Source organism: Pteronotus mesoamericanus, unplaced genomic scaffold (assembly GCF_021234165.1).
Source record: "Pteronotus mesoamericanus isolate MK-2021 breed Mesoamerican mustached bat unplaced genomic scaffold, CSHL_Meso_final contig_105, whole genome shotgun sequence".
Classification (NCBI taxonomy): Eukaryota; Metazoa; Chordata; class Mammalia; order Chiroptera; family Mormoopidae; genus Pteronotus; species Pteronotus mesoamericanus.
In genome coordinates this window covers 894,572-914,847 of record NW_026555006.1, presented here as the reverse complement: position 1 = coordinate 914,847, position 20,276 = coordinate 894,572, and the positions used below count along the sequence as shown (strand labels likewise).

General features: G+C 43.7%; 1 protein-coding gene across 1 annotated transcript in view; it reads right to left on the bottom strand.

Annotated features, from left to right (window-relative positions):
* The window catches only part of LOC129069267 (selection and upkeep of intraepithelial T-cells protein 1-like), a 59,449-nt gene extending 45,882 nt beyond the window's left edge, over positions 1 to 13,567 (bottom strand). Inside the window, exons 1-2 of the mRNA XM_054571904.1 lie at positions 13,433 to 13,567; positions 10,767 to 10,800 (exon numbers count right to left, since the gene is read on the bottom strand). Of these exons, the coding sequence (XP_054427879.1) occupies positions 10,767 to 10,800; positions 13,433 to 13,567 (169 nt within the window). The remainder of the gene's footprint in view (positions 1 to 10,766; positions 10,801 to 13,432) is intronic.
* Positions 13,568 to 20,276: the final 6,709 nt, after the last annotated feature.

Genomic DNA, 20,276 nt, shown 5'->3' with positions numbered 1-20,276 from the left:
AATATCAACAAAAAACTTACAGACAGATAACATCACAATCAATAATGAAAAAATGGATGCTTTTCTCTAATAAGTTATTTTTTTTCTTTTTATCTCTGAATAATTTTCTCTCCATTTTTTTCTCATCTTTTGTGGGAAATCTTATTTCTCAGCTGTTGAACCTCCTAGATTTATCCACTACAACAATTTGGATTTTTAAATCTTCATTAGTATGTTGCCTTTTAAATATATTGGAGGCATAGGAGAAGTTATTTATTTTTTGTTCATTCATTTGTTTTTATTACTGTTTGATATTATTCTATTCTCTAAATATATCTTTTTTCTGTTTTCTGTCTTTTTACCTTGGTCTTTCTGTACCCTTTTCTCATGTACTTTGTAATCATTTTACCAATTTATATTTAAGACTGAAGAAAACAGAAGGCAAAGTTAGTTCAGTGAGACTTACAGACAATGAAACTTTACTGGCTACCAGGGAACCGGCCATTTATCTGGAGCACCTCCCTCCCTGGAAAGCACCAGGATATGGAGGGCTTTACTGGGTAGAAAACAGCTACACTTACTTTTCTAAACTTTCAAATATAGCTTGTTCAATGTCTTTTAAAAGAATCTTTCTTTTGTTTTATTTCTTCGTTTTTGTGTTTGATTGGTGGGCTTTTGCCAAGGGATAAATACTGGCTAACGTCCATTCTGTGTCTGAGGTTAGTTGACTGTTGCATGTACAAAGTTTGCATGTAAGTTGACTGTTGCATGTACAGCTTGTATGTACAAGCTGACTGTTGCATGTACAAAGCTTCAACTAAACCCCTTGTTTCCTTCCCCACTTTTCATTTCCATTCTTTTTGATGCTTGAAGTCTCAAGCCTTTCTAGGATTTTACCAGGGCGGTCTTCTGCTTTTAGCTGCAGCTTTCATGGAATTAAGAATGCCAATACAGAATATAGCCAGCAATAGTGCAATAACTATGTATGGTGTCAGGTGGGTACTTGAAATATCAGTGGATGCCTTTGTAAGTTATAGAAATGTCTAACTGCTATGCTGTAAACCTGAAACTAATATAATATTGAATGTCACCTGTAATTTAAAAATTAAAAAATATGAAAGAATGTCAAAACAGAGCTGATTCCTTTTCATTGCTCAGGTTTCAGCACCAATGTCCCTCCAGAAAACTGCACTATCGCCCTCTTTATCTAAATAAAGTCCACCTCTAATCACTCTCCATCACGGCGCCCCATTTTGTCATTTATTATAATCTGATCTTGTTATTTATTACTTATTTCCCCTACTAACATGTAAGCTCAAGGGCAGGAATTTCGTTTGTCTTCTTCATAGGTACACCCTCGGTGCCTCTACCAATTCTTGTACCAGGAGAGGTGCTCAGACATTTCTGAGTAATGGCATAGTCCTGGGATACTGAACAGGGAGGAAAGAAGGACAGCTGCTTCAGGTTCAGCTCAAAATTCAACTTGCCTGTGCTCAGCCTCCTTCCCAGAACTTACCCTCATCCAAAGTTCATCTTCACTCCATGGACAGAAAATTGAGGATGGTAGGATCTCTCTTTCACCAGCTCTCACCTCAGCTCCAACTCCCATATTCCTAGTTTGTTGTTTATTACATCTCTTTGGTACATTGCAGATTCACTGTTTCTTTCACATGATGTTCCCAAACACAATGCTTATGATTTGACCTTGACCCTGCATACCTTCACCCTGTCATTTAACCGTGTTTCAGAAGAGTAGGATAGTTAAGAGCAAACAAAGGGTAATAAATACGGAATTAAAGAAGACAAAGATCCTCTGCTTCTCATTTGAGACAAAACAGGTACTTTACCCCAGGGCAGGGCTCTTCCAGATCTTGTTCCTTCATAGACTCACAGGCCAAGACCCGACCCTCTGCGAGGACCCAGAGAGGACAGGACCTGCTCTAGCATCAGAAAGACTGTCTCAAGGGCACCTGCAACATCTGCCTCAGATATGTGTAAGACAGGATGCCAGGCTGTTTAGCCTCAAGTCCTTTTTTAGGCTGAGAAGAGGTGTACATGGCTGAATTAATAATACATAAGATAAAAACAAGTTTTTCCTCTTATGTTTTGTTTACCATAAGTGGACACCTGGACCTACAAAAATGCAATGAAGTTGGATGAGCTCTGGACTGAACCTCTGGCTGAGTTTCTTTGAGGGCTAAGACGTCAAAGCTATAAAAGTACGTGAGTGCCACCTAGAGGTAAAATTAGTATTGCAGCCTTTTAAAAGGTTGCCCATGCAAAGAGATCACAGAAATTTGTTCCCAGAGACTGCTATTCACAGCCTGATGAACATCGTTGCTATTGTCAATGAGGCAATAAGCAAGTTTCTTTACATCTGAATCAAAATCGGCCTCCACCTTCCCTGACCATTGCAAACCACAGTAACCTCCCCTTCCCTGATAGTTCTAGTATGCTTTCTTATCGTGTAATCAGCCCAGGGCCAGAGCACTATCTTCAATGATTTTTAAATTCAATACATGTATTTTATTGAGCTTCTACATATGACATAAAATTATAGGCACTAACTTGCACAGTATATAGGGATGATATATTTTCCAATTTCAGGGTAGGCCGCGCTTAGTCAACACATTTTTTTTTTTAACATATTCTTTCTGCTCACTGACGGGACTACCTGCTGATTCATGGCAAGTCAGTCCTTGGGCTGGAGGGGACATTGTGCCGCCCCCTCTTCTCAGTGGGAATACCTTGTACAACATCTCTGAAATGTGTTTCTTGCCCTTGCTAGGACAGGATCCTTTGGAAGAGCACCATCTTCAGGACAAGTGAACATTTGCAAATCATGGGCTTGGGAGTCAGTGAGATGCTCTATTGAGTTCTAGCTCTGTCATGGAATGTGCAAACTACTGAATCTTGACTTTCTACTTTGTTAAGTGGACTGATAATACCTACCCTGTGGTCTTATGGTAAGGATCAACAGGAGTATTTATGATTTACATACAACGCAGCCCAATTCCTGAAACGAAGAAGGTGCTGATAAAATATTAGCTTTTACTCTCATTCTGATAATAAGAATTCTAACTTTCAAGATTAACTCGCCTACCTGGCAGAATTGCTGCGAGGATTAAATTAGGTACACGTGTGTGACAGACTGCCAAGTGAGACAGCACTTAAAATTTTTTTCATCAAGAGCAGCTGCCAGTTGCTTCTGTCTGACAAACATTGTAAGTTTTTATCACCTTGAAGTGGATCTTAGATTTCTCTCTGAACACTCTAGTTGCACCTCTTAGTTAGTTCAAACAGAAGACCACAAAGTACACACTGAGATATGGAATAGGTGTAATAGGATTCTTTGAGATTTACAAAGACTGTCCTTTGCAAACCCTCCCAAGATCTGGCTACTTAGGAGAAGGGGCTAAATTTGAACAGGGTTGAGGAATCTTTAAGAAGAAAAGGGTTTCAAGTCAGTCCTTTCCTTTCTGAGAGTCAACAAGATTAAGACCTCTTCGGTAGATTGAGGGCACATGGGCGCATCACCAAATCCCTTTAATGATAAGATGTTCTTGGAAAAGTCAGAGAAGGTAGCTATTATAAGCAGGTAGACCTTGAACAATTAAATAAGAAGTAAAAGCCTTGTAACCCTTTTTTTCATGCCTCAGACTGGTGAAGGGGGTCATTCAAGCATTGCATCTGGAATATGGTAGCACTCAATCAATAGTGGTTCTTATTACCGATATTGTTTCACATGGTTTCTTGCTAATCCAAGCCAGAGCTGCGTCATCTGGCAGCAGCCTCTCTGTGAATGCTCGCTCAGTGGCTAGGCCAGAGCCCCCTAAGGATGGGGGTGGGCAGGGAGCCTCCAAGGCAGGGGGACCAGGTCAGGCTGCCAGACACAGACAGGGCTCAGAATTCTAAAATATTCTTCACATATTTCCCCCTTTTGGTGCATGGTTTTCCCTAACAGGGAGACATTCGAGAAATGCCTTAAAATAATGCTTGCCCTTTGAACATTTCTAATAAGAACAACTTGCTGTAAGTGGCGTGTCTAAAGACCACTGCCCAAGTTGCAGATGTGCTTTTTTCTTTTCCCCCACTAGTGTTACATTTCTTGCACAGTTCAGCGCAGAATAGAGAGAGAACAAACAGGAGAGGGAAAAAAGTAATAGTTCTTGTGGATGTGACAAAGTCCAGAGGCCTTGAATTATCTCTTGAGTGGGTTGCATTTTCTCTCCCAGTGGACTTCCTGTGTTTGCTCCATGAATAATGCACTTTTCAGGACTTGAAACCACATGATGGTAACCTCAACAAAATGGCAATGGGAAGGTAAACTGCCATTACTAATTTGCATCTCGATATGGCAGCTTTCTTTATAATGCACACTTAATCACATTAGAGGCCTGGGAAATAAATCATATTCCCATGGTCTATTGTTGGGATTACCTTATAAATGCAAACAGCCAGATTTATTTTTTAGTTTATTGGTGACAAATATCAGCCTGTTGTCCTAATGATGCCGTAACGTCATCTACTACTATAGGATACAAATTAAATTTAGGGAAATTCCTCAAAAACAATCTGGGAATTGCAGGCAATGGGAACTTGAGGGATCCAGAAAATACCCCACACCTTTCTCAGCCTCAGCAGCATATGTAATCACCTGGATTTAAAAAATAGCAATGCACAGGCCCTACCTCATACCTATCAAGTTGGAGTCTCCAGGGATAGGATCCAGTTATCAGGATGTTTTAAAGCTTCCCAGGTGATTAATAAGTGCAGCTTAGAATGAATGTTGTGGATGTAAATCAGCCCCCTGATTATGCAGGCGAGGCTGAGGCCTGCCCTGCAGTGGAGGTGGCCGGTGTGGGACTCCCAATAGTGGCTGGGAGCGCTGTGTCTCGAGCTCTGCTCCGTTGGCGTGTTTCCCGGCTGGCTGCCCTGCCTGAGCAAGTCTTTGCTTTGGTTCCCTCTCCCCAAAGAGTCCACCTCTGTCTCCATGTCTCCATTTCATCCCCTGATTCATGAGATTTGTATGGTGCACCTACTATGTGCCAGAAAACTCCATTGCTGGAACACGCTCCTACCTTTAGGTGGCCAAACCTTTTCCATTGCAGTGGTTTTCTCAGCGTTCGTGAGAGGCCATAAGCCACAGCTCTTGACTGTTCCAACCACAAGAGGGAGCCAAGGACCCCACTCTTCTTATAGACCCACAGATCAAAACAGAGGGCGAGCATATTGCAGGACAGGCCATCCAAGGACTTCAAGAAATGACCTCTGATGACCTTTAGGGTGTGAAGCACTATGCTGCCCACTGTGAGGAAGGCAGCAGGCTACCCAGAACAGAGCAGGCTTCACAGCCAGGTGTCCCTCGGGCCTTACTGGTTGATAGTGCACCTCAGACCTTCATCTGTAAAAAAATATCATAGAAGGTTGTGCAAGGATTAAATGTTACCAAGTGTGTGAGTGTGCCTGGAACATAGTAAGTTCCCAATGAATAGCTGATGCCGTCTTCTGATATCCCTTCCCCTGCCTTTTCTCCCTTCGTTTTTCATTCTCATCTGCCGCAGATCAAATGTTTGTGTTCCCCAGGATTCGTATGTTGAGGTCCTGACCTCCAATGGATGGTATTAGGAAGTAGGGCATTTGGGAAGAGATGAAATCATGAGGGTAGACTGCTTGTGATGAGGTTAGTGCTCTTATAAAAGAGGCTCTGGAGAGCGCCCTCCCCCGTCCTCCATGTGGGGACACAGTGAGGACAGCCGTCTGAGAACCAGGACGCTGGTCCCCGCTGGACGCTGATTGTGCTGGCGCCTTGGTCTCGGACTTCCAGCTTCTAGAACTCTGAGAAGTAAATGTCTGTTTTGATATGCTACCCCCTCGATGTTATTTTGTTCCAGCAGCCCCAGTGGACTAAGAAACCATCCTGTTCTTTTTCCCTTTTCCCGAAAAGCCAAAGCATGCAGGGAAGGCCTGAGCCACAGAGTGCCCACAGCTCCACTGTGGGTAGGAATTCACTTTGTAGCCTCCCCTAAGGGACTGTCCTATAAATTTTAAACTGTAAATTTTACACTCCCCAATTATGAGATGAACCATGCCTTAAATGGCCCTGTTTGGGCCAGTTCCTTCCACCAGATAATTAGTCAGGGGATCTGCAGTATCACAGCTTTCCCCTCCCCACCCCTCCCTGACTGTCCAGCCCCACTAGGGAGGAGTCCTTGGCCTCCAGACTTTGTCAGACATGCCCAGGTTTGGAACTCACTGCTCCACAAGGCAGCCCACTGATAGGATGCTGTCTCCCCTTTAAGCTAAAACTTGGCCCTCCACCAATGCTTCTGCCTTAGACCCAGCAGAGATTTGGAGTCAGAGATACAGCCCCCAGAGTCCTCTCTCCTCCAGACTTTCACCAACAAATCCCTCCCCCGATCCTGGTAAAACCTCCCCAATTTGTGGTTCCCACACCTGAAGATGACTGGCTCAGTGTGTTCTGACCAGGGTTGGGGGCAAGGAGACTCTCCCCTGTCACTGCTGGCCAAGGCTGCATATGCCCGGGAGCAGTGGGTCAGCCTGCCGCTTTCTGCCCCCCGGGGCCTGCCCCCAGTGCTCAGACTGTTCCCACGTGAATGCAGCAAAACACTGAGCTCCTTAAGACTCAATGTTTATCGTTGGAGACTTGACCATAAAGCCAGACCAATTCTACCAGCCCCTTCCTCCCTGTCCCCCGTCTTCATTCTTCCCCATCCTTCTCGAGATCAGCTCTCTTGGTTTCAATAACTTTGTCTTTTAACCTCATCCAAGGACACATTTATTGATTTTAGAGAGAGGGGAAGGGACAGAGAGAGATGGAGAGAAACATTGATCAACAGAACCCGCAACCTCAGCATGTGCCCTGACCAGGAATCAAATCCGTGACCTTTCGATTTGCAAGATGACATTCCAACTGAGCCACACCAGCCAGTGTGGTCTCAATAACTTCTTACTGAACTATTCCAACTCTTAGTTTCTTTTCTGGCCAAATACAAACCAGTTCCCAAATGAAAAGTCGTCTCTCCAATCTTAGCCTGGCCCAAGCAGAGTGGCTCCTGACCTGTAAGTGGAATGACTGGTCCTCCCAAGGCTGCAAATGAGAATAAACCTCTTGTATGGGCACATCATTCCTTCCCTTTCTTTCTCCTTCCCTCCGAATACACACACACACACACACACACACACACACACACACACACTCACAGAGCCTTACCACCTAGTTGCCGAACTGAAAATCTCCTTAGGTACGGGGATTGTCTCTATTTCATCCCTGTCTCCCCAGCAAAGGCCTGGCACCCAGTATATTCTCAATAAATGAGTGCTGGAGTGAAGACACCCACCAGGGAGCAGCTACTTAGAGAAGTTATGAGAAAAATGAGTCCTGTCTAGATTTCCTGCTGATTAAATCCTGCATATAAAGTTCTAATGGGAAGGTTTTAAATTATAAAAACATTTCTGTGAGATCTTCCTCCCTTCCTTTCCTGCAAAGCTCAGACTCTACCTTGGGCTCCAGCAATGTGGCCCCTTATCTCTTGGCTGCAGCTTCTTTGGAAGATTCCAAGCTCCTTCTTGGCCTACCTGTGTGCTCCCCTAAAACCTGGGATCCTGGGAAGCCCCATCCTCAGACAGTATCATCCTCACTGTGTGTCCTTCAGTCCGAGGGTTTCCTGTGTCACCCAGGTCTGACTGTCTCCTGAGCCTGTGCTTGTAGCCCCTGGGCCACACAGCCTCTTGTGCTGTCAGTAGTTAGAGCTCCCCTGCAATGAAAGCCGTGTAAGTCAGCCAGCCTGCGGGTCCCCACGCTCTGTGGAGCAGGCAGTCACAGGAGGAGCTAACCCAGGTTTGAGAGGAGGCAGTCAGGGTTGTTGGAAAAACTTCGGAGGTTGTATGACTATATGTCAGGGAATTCATTCATTCATTCATTCATTCATTCCTAGAAAAGAGGTAAAAAGAGGCATAAAAGCAAGGGTTCTAGAATCAGACAGAACTGGGTTTAAATCTTGGCTCTGCCACTAAAAAAAAACCTATGTAACCTTGGGCAAGTTGCTTGAACTCCCTCCCATTCTCACTCAACTGTAAATTTGAGAACAAGTATATCCCTATTTCAAAGGTTGTTATAAAGATGAAATGAGATGATGTGTATGATGTAGTCATTTAATCCTCATAAAAGCCTGGCAAGGTTGATATTGTTATTCTCATCATGCATATGAGGAAACCGAGGCACTGTGAAGGGAAGGAAGTTTTCCAAGTTTGCACAACTTACCTGGCAGAGTGGGCCACAGCATACAATTCCTGCCTGCCTGGTCAGCCTGGGTGACTTGCTGGCATGTGTGGGGTGCCTTGCCATCTGGGTGCCTATCCCCTGAGGAGCCAACACCACCGTAGCCCAGAAAAACCTGCCGCAGTGCCCTTAGAATCTGCTTTCTTCACAGGAGTCCTGTGCAGCACCAGAAATGAACTTGTCCCTGCCCCACGTCCTGCTGGCAACATGCCCCTCAGTAACAGCTGCCTTGCTCCCACCGGCCATGGGCAGAAGGCCCTGCCTTCCAGGTTAAATCTCTCTCTGGCTTCAAGAAATGTCCTGTACATCTCTCGACAGCTGGGGAAGCCCACTGTTACAAGCCAGGGTAAAGGGAGAGAACGAGTGCTCCAAGCAGGTGCCGTCCATCTCTGCCCCAGCTGTGGCGGCAGGAGACACTGTCCTAGTGTGAGCCCACAAGGCCACTCTCAAGGGGCCCTGGCCCACCTCTCCTCCTCTCTCTGTCTCTCTCATCTCAGGACAGGGGGCTCTTGTTTTCACAGTTCTCTTGTTCCCTTACCTAGAAGACAAGCTCCTCCACCCCCAAGCACTTCTCTTGGAGTAGCTGTCTCTACATCATGAGCAAAAGGTAGATTTTATGACTCTGACAGATGGTGAGTGCATAAGAATCACCCCAGACAGTTGTTTAAAATAACCCCCTTGCAAGAGATCTTGATTTGGAAGGACCTGAGGTAAGGCCTAAGAAGCTGCAATTTTAACTGTGGGGACTCCAGGCCCCAGCCCTGTGGAGCACACTGCTTCAGTGCCCCTCACTCGGGGTCCTGGGGCAAGACACCAGCCATTGAAACTCAGCCAGGAGCTCTGAGGTGAAACTGACAAAGCACAGGCTTCCACGGCAGACAAACCTGGTTCACATCCCAGCGGCACCACTTTCTAGGTATGCAGTTTGGGTCTAATGACTTCACATCTATAAGCCTCAGTTACCTTGTCCCTGGGTCCCCCCACTCATGCTTATTTTTGGAGTTCTTGTTAGAACTAAGGGAGGTATTATTCATCAACTGTTTGGTCCAGCATGTAAAATCAGGTTCTCTTCTATCTCTGCTTGCACCTGGACCCCTGGGATCTCACTCCCATGTCTCTGCCTTAGCATATGAGGTAACAGATTGAGAATGTCTATCTCTCTCTCTCTTCTCCCGTGAGCTGTGAGCACCATGAGGACAGGGTTCATGATTAAACCCTCTATTTCCAGGGTCTAATGCAGAGCCTGGCACGCAGTCGGGTCTCTGTGAATTGAAGGAACTACTAAAATAAAGAGAGAAGACTTCCAATGTCTTCTTCCACCCATGGATCCTCAGTCAGTTCATTCAAGGAACACAAAACCTACCACTGCTTAGTGAACAACTACTGGGTACCAGGCGCAATGCTAGGTAATTGACATACCTCACTTCTAACGCTTACAAAATCCCTGAGGGTATGGCTTATTGTTAACCCTGATCGCCATGCCCTTTCTTTTGTCCTTAGGAGATGATAGTGATTTGGAAAAGTAAGGTACTTGCCCAAGGTCATGCAGCTAGAGGATGTCAGAGTCAGGACTAGAACCCTAATCCCTCTCACCCCAAAGCCAGCGCCCTCCTCACGGCAGCGACGTCATCTGCCAGCATCATCTTTCCTGTCCCCAGGACTCGTGGAGGTCAGGGTGAAAGGCACAACAGAAGCCGAGCAAATCCACAGCGTGCCTTCAGAGCTCGTCTGATACGTCCTCATCTAAAATTTTCGGCAGGGTGAACCCATAAAACCATAGCCTTATTTAGTGTTTCTCCAAGTCTAGTTCTGAGGCAGCTCCATAACTCTTGGCCGGGAATATTATTTCAAATAACTCATGCGGACAGCTGTGTAACCAAGAGGAGAGACAGATGGGTCCCGGAATGGCCCTTTGCGGTAGATCATAACCCCCCCACTCCCACAGCCTCCCCCAAGCTGCCCAGACAGAAAGGGTCAATGATTAATTATGCTAAGATAAACAGAGTTAATTTTCTTCCTGGATAAAACTAATTACAACTGTGTTTGTTTTGGTAGGACACGGAATTACTGTCCCCGGTGACAAATCTTCCTAATTGAAAAGAGTGTTTATTTTAAAGGGGTGGGGGCTGGGGTCGCTAAACAACAGTTAGCTAGTGTTTTCCCCATTTTTCACTTGAAGAGGGACAGTGATTAGGTGTTGGCCTCAAAGAAACACGCAAAATCCCTTTCTCTGGGTCCCCCTCCCTCGGGCCTGCTGGAAAGCCTCCTGGGCAACAGCGCCGGGGAGAGGCATCTGACAGTTTGGAAGAGGTTTCCTAGAATTCCTGCTCTGTGGTCCATTAGCTCTTAGCGCTGGGTGAAATCAGGTAGCGCCCTCTTCTGTGACAACCCAGTGAGGAGCGAGGAAGGAGTGTGTTGAAGCCCACCACCCACCACTATCATAAACTGTGGGAAAACATGTGATCAAACTCAAAGAAATTCTTACAGCATTCCACTCGGTCAGATTCAGTACTAAGACACTGGGGAGAAAGAAAAGAGAGAAACAGAGTCCCAGCTTTCAATGAGTCCAAGACCTAATGTGGGAGCCCCAGGAATCACTGCAAGGTGCTGCAGGACCAGGGGGGAGGGGCCATGGGGAAGACATGGGGGTGCGTGCAGGGGGACCAGCAGGAGCACATATCTGGTGTGTTGAGGGAGCTGTAAACAATCCAGGATTCAGGCACGGGACTGCCGATGAGGCTGCAAAGAGAGTTGGTATTTGGTTGCTGGCATTTGGATCATGACATGTAGTATTAATTTGCTAGAGCTGCCATTAAAAAGTACCAAAAACTGGGTGGCTAAGATGACAGAAGTTTGTTGTCTCGCAATTCTGGAGGCTAGAAGTCCAAAGTCAAGGTGTTGCCAGGGCCATGCTCCCTCCAAAGCCTCTAGGAAAGGATCCTTCTTTGCCTCCTCCAGCTTCTGGTAGTGGCTTCACACATTCGCTGGCTCATGGCAGCATAATGCCAGTGTCCATCCCCGTCCTCACAGAGCCGCCCTCCTCTGTGTCTGTGTCCAAATGTCCCCCTTTTATAAGGACGCCAGTCATATTGGATTAAGGGCCCACCCTCCTCTGGCAAGATCTCATCTAATTACATTTTAACAACCCCATTCTCAAATAAAGTCACATCCTGAGGTACTAGAGGTTGGGATCTCAAAACAGCCTTTTGGGGGACACAACTCAACTCTTAACACGGGTTAAAGAGGGGACCTTCAGGAGCATGAAGCTTCCCCTGCAAGCAGAGGGCAGACACTGAAGGGCTGTAAGTAATGGAGTCATTTCGTTTGTTTGGTTTGGTTTTTTGTTTCAGCAGAGTTCTCTGGACCCAGTGTGGAGGACGGACTGGTGAGTGTGACCAAAGGTTGGAAGACAAGTTACGTCAAAGTTGTTAAAATACTCTGGGTGAGTCTCCATCCCACGCAAAGTTTGACAGTAGCAGAAAAGATGAGTTGGAGAGAAAAGAATCTGTGACAAGGATGGTTAGAACTCTAAGATGCTATAATTCAAAGAATGTCATAATTACTGGGGCTGTGAAGTGCAAGGGACAGCAAGAATCAAGAGTGATTTCCAGGTCTCTGATGGAGCAGCTGAACTGAAGAAGAAGCCTGTTGACAGGGAAATGAGTTGCTTGGGACAAGTGGTATTTGAGGTATCTGATCAGAGATATTCAGGATGCAATAGAATGTGAGGTTTAAAATTCAAAGACACTTCCCTCTGGAGGGGCAGATTTAGAAGCCATGAAGAAAGAGATGATCACTGAAACAAGGAAATGGATGGTAAAGCCCAAATAGCATGAGAAGAGAAGAGGGTTTAAGTCAGAAGCCTGAGGAACCTGGCACATAAGGGGTTAAAAGAGGCAGTCAGGGACTAAGCTGGGAGAGCACAGTCACAGAGGTGGGCAGGAAGCAGAACAGTAGCCAAGGGCTGATTTCTCAGCTGTTCCAACCCCACACCAAACTCACTTTCTGCCGCTGTGGCACAGGCAGCAGAACTGACATCCCCTACACTCCTGCTGGGCGCTCATTATCCTCAAGCGGTGGGGTAGGCAGGGGATGGAGGGGACTGTGTGAGTGCTCTTGTGTGTGCATGCACGTGTGTATCTCTGTGTGTCTCTTGTGTGTCTATGTCTCTATGTGTGTGCAAAAACTCTCCTGAAAAGAGTTTTGCAAGAAGCAAGTGCTTATTGCTCAATATGTAAATAGATGTAAATACGTAAACCTCTCTCAAACACTTCTCTAGCGCCTATTACCTAACAGCAACCTAACACAGGACCCCACGTCAGACAGGTCCTCGCTAAATGTCGATGGAAGGGAAGCAGGAAGAGGGGCGAGGGGAGAGGACCAGCTGTCAGTCAGCAATATATAAAACAACATGAAGCTCCACAGGAGCCAGGCACTTGTGAGAAAAGGAAAGACCTGGGGTCTGGGACTGAGGACCCCTAGATCCCAATCCCCCTCTCACGGCAGCTCAGCTTTTGGGGCCCAGTTTGCTCTTCTATAAGGTTCGGAATGTAGCCTAAAAGTTTTCCAAGGTCCTCAGCCTCTGTGAAACTGGAATCCAAATTAAACACGTTCAAAGTCAGAGAGGCTATAGAGAAGAGAAAAGCTCTATTTGGTTGTTACATTACACACAGGGATGCTTCTGTTTTCTCACAATCATTATCCCTGTCTCACAAAGGAGGAAACTGAGGCCCAGAGAACTGTGATTTGCCCAAGGCCTCTGAGGAGACAGGAGCCAGAGTAGAGGGAGGCCGGGGCAGAGAGAGGCCTTGCAGGGCCATTGGGAATGTAGCCTCCGGAGCCAGGGTGCCGGGATATGAATCCTGATTCAGGCAAAAACAGGTCCCACGCAGTTTCAAATTGTTTGGGGCTTGGAGGTGTTCCAAGAGCAGCTAAAGGCACTGGCTCAGGGAGGGAGCGTCCTTCCCGTAGCTTCTAAAAAAAATGCTCTCAGATGTCTGGGCTAGTAGGGAAATGATAGCATTGCAGCCATAGTGGGCAGGGCTCCGACCAAGGGCACGGCCTCCCCCGCCTCAGCCTCCTCCATCTCAAGTGCTTCATCAGTGAGCAGCACAGTCCCTCTCAACTCTGACATGCTGTGAAATCTCTCACTCTGCGTTCCAGGAGCCTGGCGTGTGAGCTGTACTGCACCGTTACACACACGTTCTTGGGCGTGGCTGCCACGCCCTGGAGTACTGTGAAGCGCGGCTTCCCAGAGCGGGTCCCTGCAGCAAGCTGACTCATCATTACCCGTGGAGATCTGGGTGGGGGGGCAGGAACTGGGACAATGTAATAGAATAGTAATAAAATGATAAAAATAATAATAAAAGACTAAATGAGGTTAAATGTGCATGTTGAGGGCTTAGCACAATGCCTGGAACACTGTCAGGCATCAACCACGGTCAGTGAATATTACTCCAGTCAGAAGACCTAAATTTTTTCCCTAAGTAGTGTGTTACTTTGGACAACTTATGTAATTCCTTTGTAGCAATATCTAATCTGCAAAATACATTCATGTTTTACCTTTTCAGAAAAAAAAATGTGTATGCTTGGGCCCCTCACCAGACTCATGGTATCTGAGATTTCAGGGCAGGGCCTCTGGGGACCGTGATGTTAGAAATCTCCCAGGCTATGCTGGAGCCACCAGCAGAGCCTGCTATGCTGCGGCCTCACCTGCGTTTCAGATGCAGCACCTGCCTCCTGGTGTGCATGGAAGGTACTGCAGGGACCACACGTGCCCATGAAGCTTGTGCAGAGGGTGGAACAGGACTCTAGGTTCTTATCTGGGTAACCAGCCATCAGACAGAGCTGGGCTTCACTACTCACCCTGACACCCTCCAGCAATGTAAGCAGAGGTGTCATTGAAAATCTGGGCAGAAACCCAGTGTCAGATACGGGTTCTCTCCAGGAATAGAAAAAAATGTTCCCTTTCTTTCTCTTGTGAGTGGGAAAAGTGGTTTTTCTTAGTAATGTTTTCAGGGGTGGTGATAAAGATGGGGTAATGAGAGAGGAGACAGTGAAGATGTAGAGAAAAAAGAAATGCATAAGTTTGGATTTATTCAGACCTTCTCTTTCAGCAGTCGAAGGGAACGCACCAGTAATGAAGGGCAGATGACAATATGGCTAACCCTTAGGAAGAGCAGACAGTGTGCTGGATCCTGGTCAAGGGCTTTGTCTATACTAACACCTTGTTCTTCACAACAGCCCTATGAAATGGGTATTATTATTGCTATGGTCTAAATGTTAGTGCCCCTCCCAAAGTTACACACTGAAACCTTAAACCCAAAGGTGATTGTATTAGCAGGTGGGGGCCTTGGAGAAATGATTAGGTCATGAAGGGAAGTGGAGCCTTCACAAATGGGATTAGTGCTGCTATAAAAGAGGCTGGAGAGGTCCCTACCCCTCCCACCATGTGAGGATACAACAAGAAGTCTGTGGTCTGGAAGAGAATACTTCCCCAACTATGCTGGCACTCTGATTTCTGTTGTTAGCTAGCTCCACAGTGTATGGTATTTTGTTATGGCAGCCTGAGTGGACAAAGACAGTTACTATCCCCACTTCACATATACGCGAACAAAAGCACAAAGAGGTTAAGTGACTTGTCTGAGGCCATGCGCCTGTTTAATGCCTCTCATCCTAGTCTAACATTTTAGCTGCTTAAAATTAGTTTGCCCATAATGTCCCTTTTTCTCATCTACGACGTAGCTGTCTTGGTCTCATTAGGAGATGGACTGACAAGAAATAGTCTAGGGAAATGGAAAAAAAAAACCCTGAACATAGGCAAAGTGTTTGTGAAAATATCATGAGTACAAGCAATAAAGTTAAATGTTTTCCCTGGGCTGGAGTGAACCACATGAAACTACTACAATCAGTATTTCAGATATGAAATTTCTACACCCCAGCCCTGACTGGTGTGGCTCAGTGGTCTGGGCATTGTCCCACAAAGCAAAAGGTCACTGGTTCGATTCCCAGTCAGGGCACATGTTTGGACTGTGGGTTCAGTCCCCAGTTGGGGCAACCAACTGATATTTCTTTCTCACATGGATGGTTCTCTCCCTCTCTTTCTACCTGTCTTCCCCTCTCTCTAAAAATAAATAAATAAATATTTTTAAAAAATTCTACTTTTAAAAAGTCCAAATTCAACTGTTCCTCAGTTTACCTCCTCTGCCAAATAGAGGAAATAAAATAGTAATTATCAGAGCAAATGAGGTGACTTACATGCAGCACATTGCCTGTCTCATTATTTGGTAGCTATTATTAGCAAATCAGATGTAACCATTTGCTTGAGAAACTTCAATTCATTGGGTATAAATAAAGACCACTTTATGTTCTCCATTCACTGCAGTTAACCATACTCTGTCCAGGCTAACTGACCTGGGCAGATCCCATTGCTGTCCTATCAATGTCAGTTGTTCAAAATCCAGTCTAGTCCAGTTCACATCTTCAACATCATATCCAATTATTCTCCCTTCAGAGTGTGCCAGACTTGTAACTCGGGTTCTAAGAGTGTGAAGGGGGTTTGATCTTGTCTTTCACTTCCCTCCTTTCTCTCCTAGGTCTAGTGTCTCTCATGTTGGGGAAAAGAGGGAGGCTGGGGGGAGAGCAGAAGTTACATTAAATAAGTGGCTGCCTGTGACTGGTGGCAAGAGGTCTCTCTTCTCCCATCAGCTTAATCCATTTCCTTATGTTGCTGGTGGCCTCTGCCAACATGTTGTTCTCTTATGAGATAATGTGGAACATGGAATTAAATGTTTTTAGAGAAAGATGTTCATCTTCCTGCCAGTCCTTTCTATTATTGAGAACGGCACAAATAGGGGAAGCCATGCTTACCTTTATCCAATAAGCAGTCTTGCCCCCAGTTCCTCTCCGCTTGGACATCATCTTGTTTGGTTCACAGCCATCAGAGCTCCCCTCTCTCCTTCCCTTGCCGTTTTTTCTGGAGCCCTGAGGCACATGGAGGTCTTCTTCCTGTGCTTCCCAAGGGCTGATGGGAAGCTGGTGAGGCGGGCACAGAGCAGAGCATATTTTTCCTCCCAGAAAAACTTCTCTAGAGTGTCTACTCTCCTTCAGTGGTAAGATGTCCTGTCAAGTCTGGATATAAGAAATCTGTGGTAAGAAGCAGATGCCAGGCGATTTCCACTTTTGTCCAAGATAAAGATACAGGGTTTGAATTTACCCTCCTGTCTAAAATAGACAAACAAAAAGAAACAGACAAAATATTAAAAAACAAGAGTTTTCAAGATACTTGACAACAAAGGATAATGATCCCTGGGAGACAAGAAACAAATGAGGTAAGCCTTACGATTGCTCCAGCTTGCTGTCTTGGGAGAGTTTCCAGGCTTTGGTGCAGGGAAAGAATATCCGAGTGAAGGAGATGAAGCTGAGAGTGAGCGGACCAAGTGGGCTGGAGTTCACAGGACCAGGCAACAAAGACAAAGAGCTGTATAAAAAGAGCATCCCAAGAGCTGCAAAGGGTCCCTCTCTGATACTCAGGAGAGTACTGGTTGATGAATTCGTATAAGGAAACACTGGAGTCCAGGGGGAAATAATATGAAAAGATTAGAGAACAGTGTCCAACACTCCACCCAGGGCTGAAAACATTGCCTCTTCCCCCAGCCAGACCAAAAGGAACCGTAATTCCTGGGTCTTACATAGAGTACTCAAGAAGTCTTTGTTCAGTTGTGGGAAATAATTAGCGCTTGACTGCTGCAGATATGCCAAACAAATCATAAAACAAGACCCAAAAAGATCAAATTGTTTTCAAGTAACAAGATCTCAGAACAAAGCTCAAGAAGATTTATAGGAATACAAAAGATCCACCGCTCAACAAGGTAAAAATCACAATTTCTGGCATCTAATCAAAGATTGCCATGCATGCAAAGAAGTAGAAAAACACAGCCCCCAATAAACAAAATAATTAATCTATCAAAACAGTTTAAGAACTGAAACCGATATTGAAATTAGCAAACTAGGATGTCAAAATAATTGTTATAACTGTAGTCTATGTATTTAAAAAGTTAAGTAGACACATGAAAAATATCAAAAAGACTCGAATAGAACTTCTAGAGATGAAACTACAGTGTCTTAGATGAAAAAAGTACTCTGGATAAGATTCAGGGTAGATTAAATATGACAGAAGAAAAGGTTAACTTGAAGATGCAGCAGTGAAAAAACAATAAGAACAAGTTAAACATAAAGTAAGAAGAAATAAGATAATAAAGTTCAGTATGGAAATAAATGAAATAGAAAACAGTAAAACAGTAGAAAAAATCAATGAAACCAAAAGCTTGTTCTTTGAGAAGATCAATAAAATTAATCACTCTGTTGGCGAGCTTGATCAGGAAAAAATAAAGAAGACAGCAGGCATAAAATCAGGAATGAAAGAAGCAACATCACCACATATTCCATATATTTAAAGGACAATAAAAAGATATATTTTTAAGATTTTATTTATTTACTCTTAGAGAGAGGGGAAGGGAGGGAGAAAAAGAGGAAGAGAAACATGGATGTGACAGATGATGCGATCAGTTACCTCTAGCATGCACCCCAACCGGGGATCGAACCTGCAACCCAGCCTTGTGCCCTGACCGGAAATCCAACCGGCGAGCTTTCGTTTTTCAGGATGACGCTCAGCCAACCGAGCTACACCAGTCAGGGTGACAATAAGAGAATATTATGAACAACTTCAGACCTATAAATTTGACAACTCAGATGAAGTGGACCAATTCCTTAAATGACACAAAGTATCAAAGCTTAGTCAAGAAGAAACAGATAAATAGCTCTATGTCTATTGAAAAATCAAACGAGTAGTTTAAAAACTGTCCACAAAAAGAAAAAAACTGTGGACCACATGGCTTTCCTAGTGAATTCCACCAAATGTTTAGAAGAGAAACAATACCAATTACCCAAACTTTTCCAGAAAATCAAAAGGGAAGGGAATGCCTCCCAACCCATTACTTGCTGCCAGCACTACGATGATATTGACACCAGAGAATGACATGACTGGAAAAGTACAAGTCAACATCTTTCAAAAACACAGCTGCAAAATTCTAAACAATATTTTGGCACATCAAATCCGACAATATATTAAAAAGATAATACATCGTGGTCAAGTGAAATTTCTCCAGGGAATTCAGGGTGGATGTGTCTAACATTAAAAAATAAGTCCAAGTTCAGGAAATCAGTTGCACAATGATGTGAATATACTTAACAATTTAAAATGGTTAAGATGGTAAGTGTTATGTCATGTGTTTTTTACCATAATTTAGAAAAAATTTAAATTAACCCAATTCACCATGTTAACAAACCAAAAGATAAAGACCACATGATCATCTTAATAGATGCTGAAAAGCATTTAACAAAATCCAGTGTCCTTATAAAATTCAATCAATATAGGTAAAGACTCTCAACAAACTAGAAATACAAAGGAACTTCTTCAACCTGAAAGGGAATATCAACAAAAAAACTACAGCTAACAGTTTATTTAATGACAAGAATTAAATAATTGTCCCTCTGATATCAGAAACAAGAAAAGGATGTCTATTCTCACCATTTTTTTCACCGTTGTAGTAGTAAATGTTTTAATTAATACAATCATTAAAGAAAAAGAATAAAGGGAATCCAAATTGAAAAGGAAATAATAAAATTCTTCTTATTCCCATATGAGTGTCTACGTACAAAATCTAATGGGATGTACAAGAAATTAACTAGAATTAATAAGTACATTTATGAAGAATGCAGGGTATAAGATCAATATACAAAAACCAATTGTATTTCTATAGGTTACCAGCAAATAATCCAAAATAGTATTTTCTAAAAAATTTACAAAATTATCAAAAACACTAAATAACTCAGGATAAATATGACAAAAGCTATAATAAAAGACATTGAAAACTACAAAGCAGCACTGAGAGAAAGTAAAGATGACCTAAATAAATGGAGATATAGCTTGTTTATGGGTCAGAAAACTGATTCATGCAATCTCAATCAAAATTCCAGGAGACTTCTTTCATAAATTCACAAACTGATTCTAAAATTCATGTGGAACTGCAAAGGAGCTAGATACCAAAAACGATTTTAAAAAAGAAGTGTTGGTGGGGTAACTCTACCTGATTTCAGGACTTATTACAAAGCTACAATAATCAGAAGTATGGCACTGGAATCAAAATAGACAAATGATCAATGGAACAGAATACAGAGTCCAGAAGTAGATTCACATGTATATAAACAGCTGATTTTTGACAAAGTTATAAAGACAATTCAGTGGAGAAAGAACAGTCTTTTCAACAGATTTTGTTGGAACGATTAGCTATGCATAAGCCAAAACCAGAGGGTGTTCAATCCATAACTCACACCATATATAAAAGGTTAACAAAATGGGACCTAAATAAAGACCATAAAATTATAATATTTTTATAAGAAAATATAGGAGAAAATCTTTGTAACCTGAGGATAGACAAAGGTTTTTAGGTTCAGCATCGAAGTACAATCCCTAAAAGAAAACTTTGATAAGTTAGACTTTTTAAAAATTTAAAACTTTTGCACCTCAAAGGACACTCTAAGGGGATGAAAAGACCAGCTAAAGACTAGGTGAAAATATTTATGGAGCATATATTTGAAAACGACTTGTATCTAAAATCTATAAAGAACTTTCAAAACTCATTAAGAAAACAAGTATCCCAATAAAAATGGATAAAACATTTGAAAATATTTCACCAAAGAAGCTATTTCGATGGCCACTAAACACATCATTATATAAAACATGATCATCATTAGTAATTATAAAACCATAATGTGATACCACTACACGTCTGTAAGAGTGGCTCTAAAGAGTGATGATGCCAAGTATTGGCAAGGATGTGGAGAAAGTAGAAGTCTCTTACACAGCTGGTGGGAATGTAAAATGGTCGGACCACTGCAGAAAACAGTTTGGCAGTTTCTTAAAATGTACAGTTAC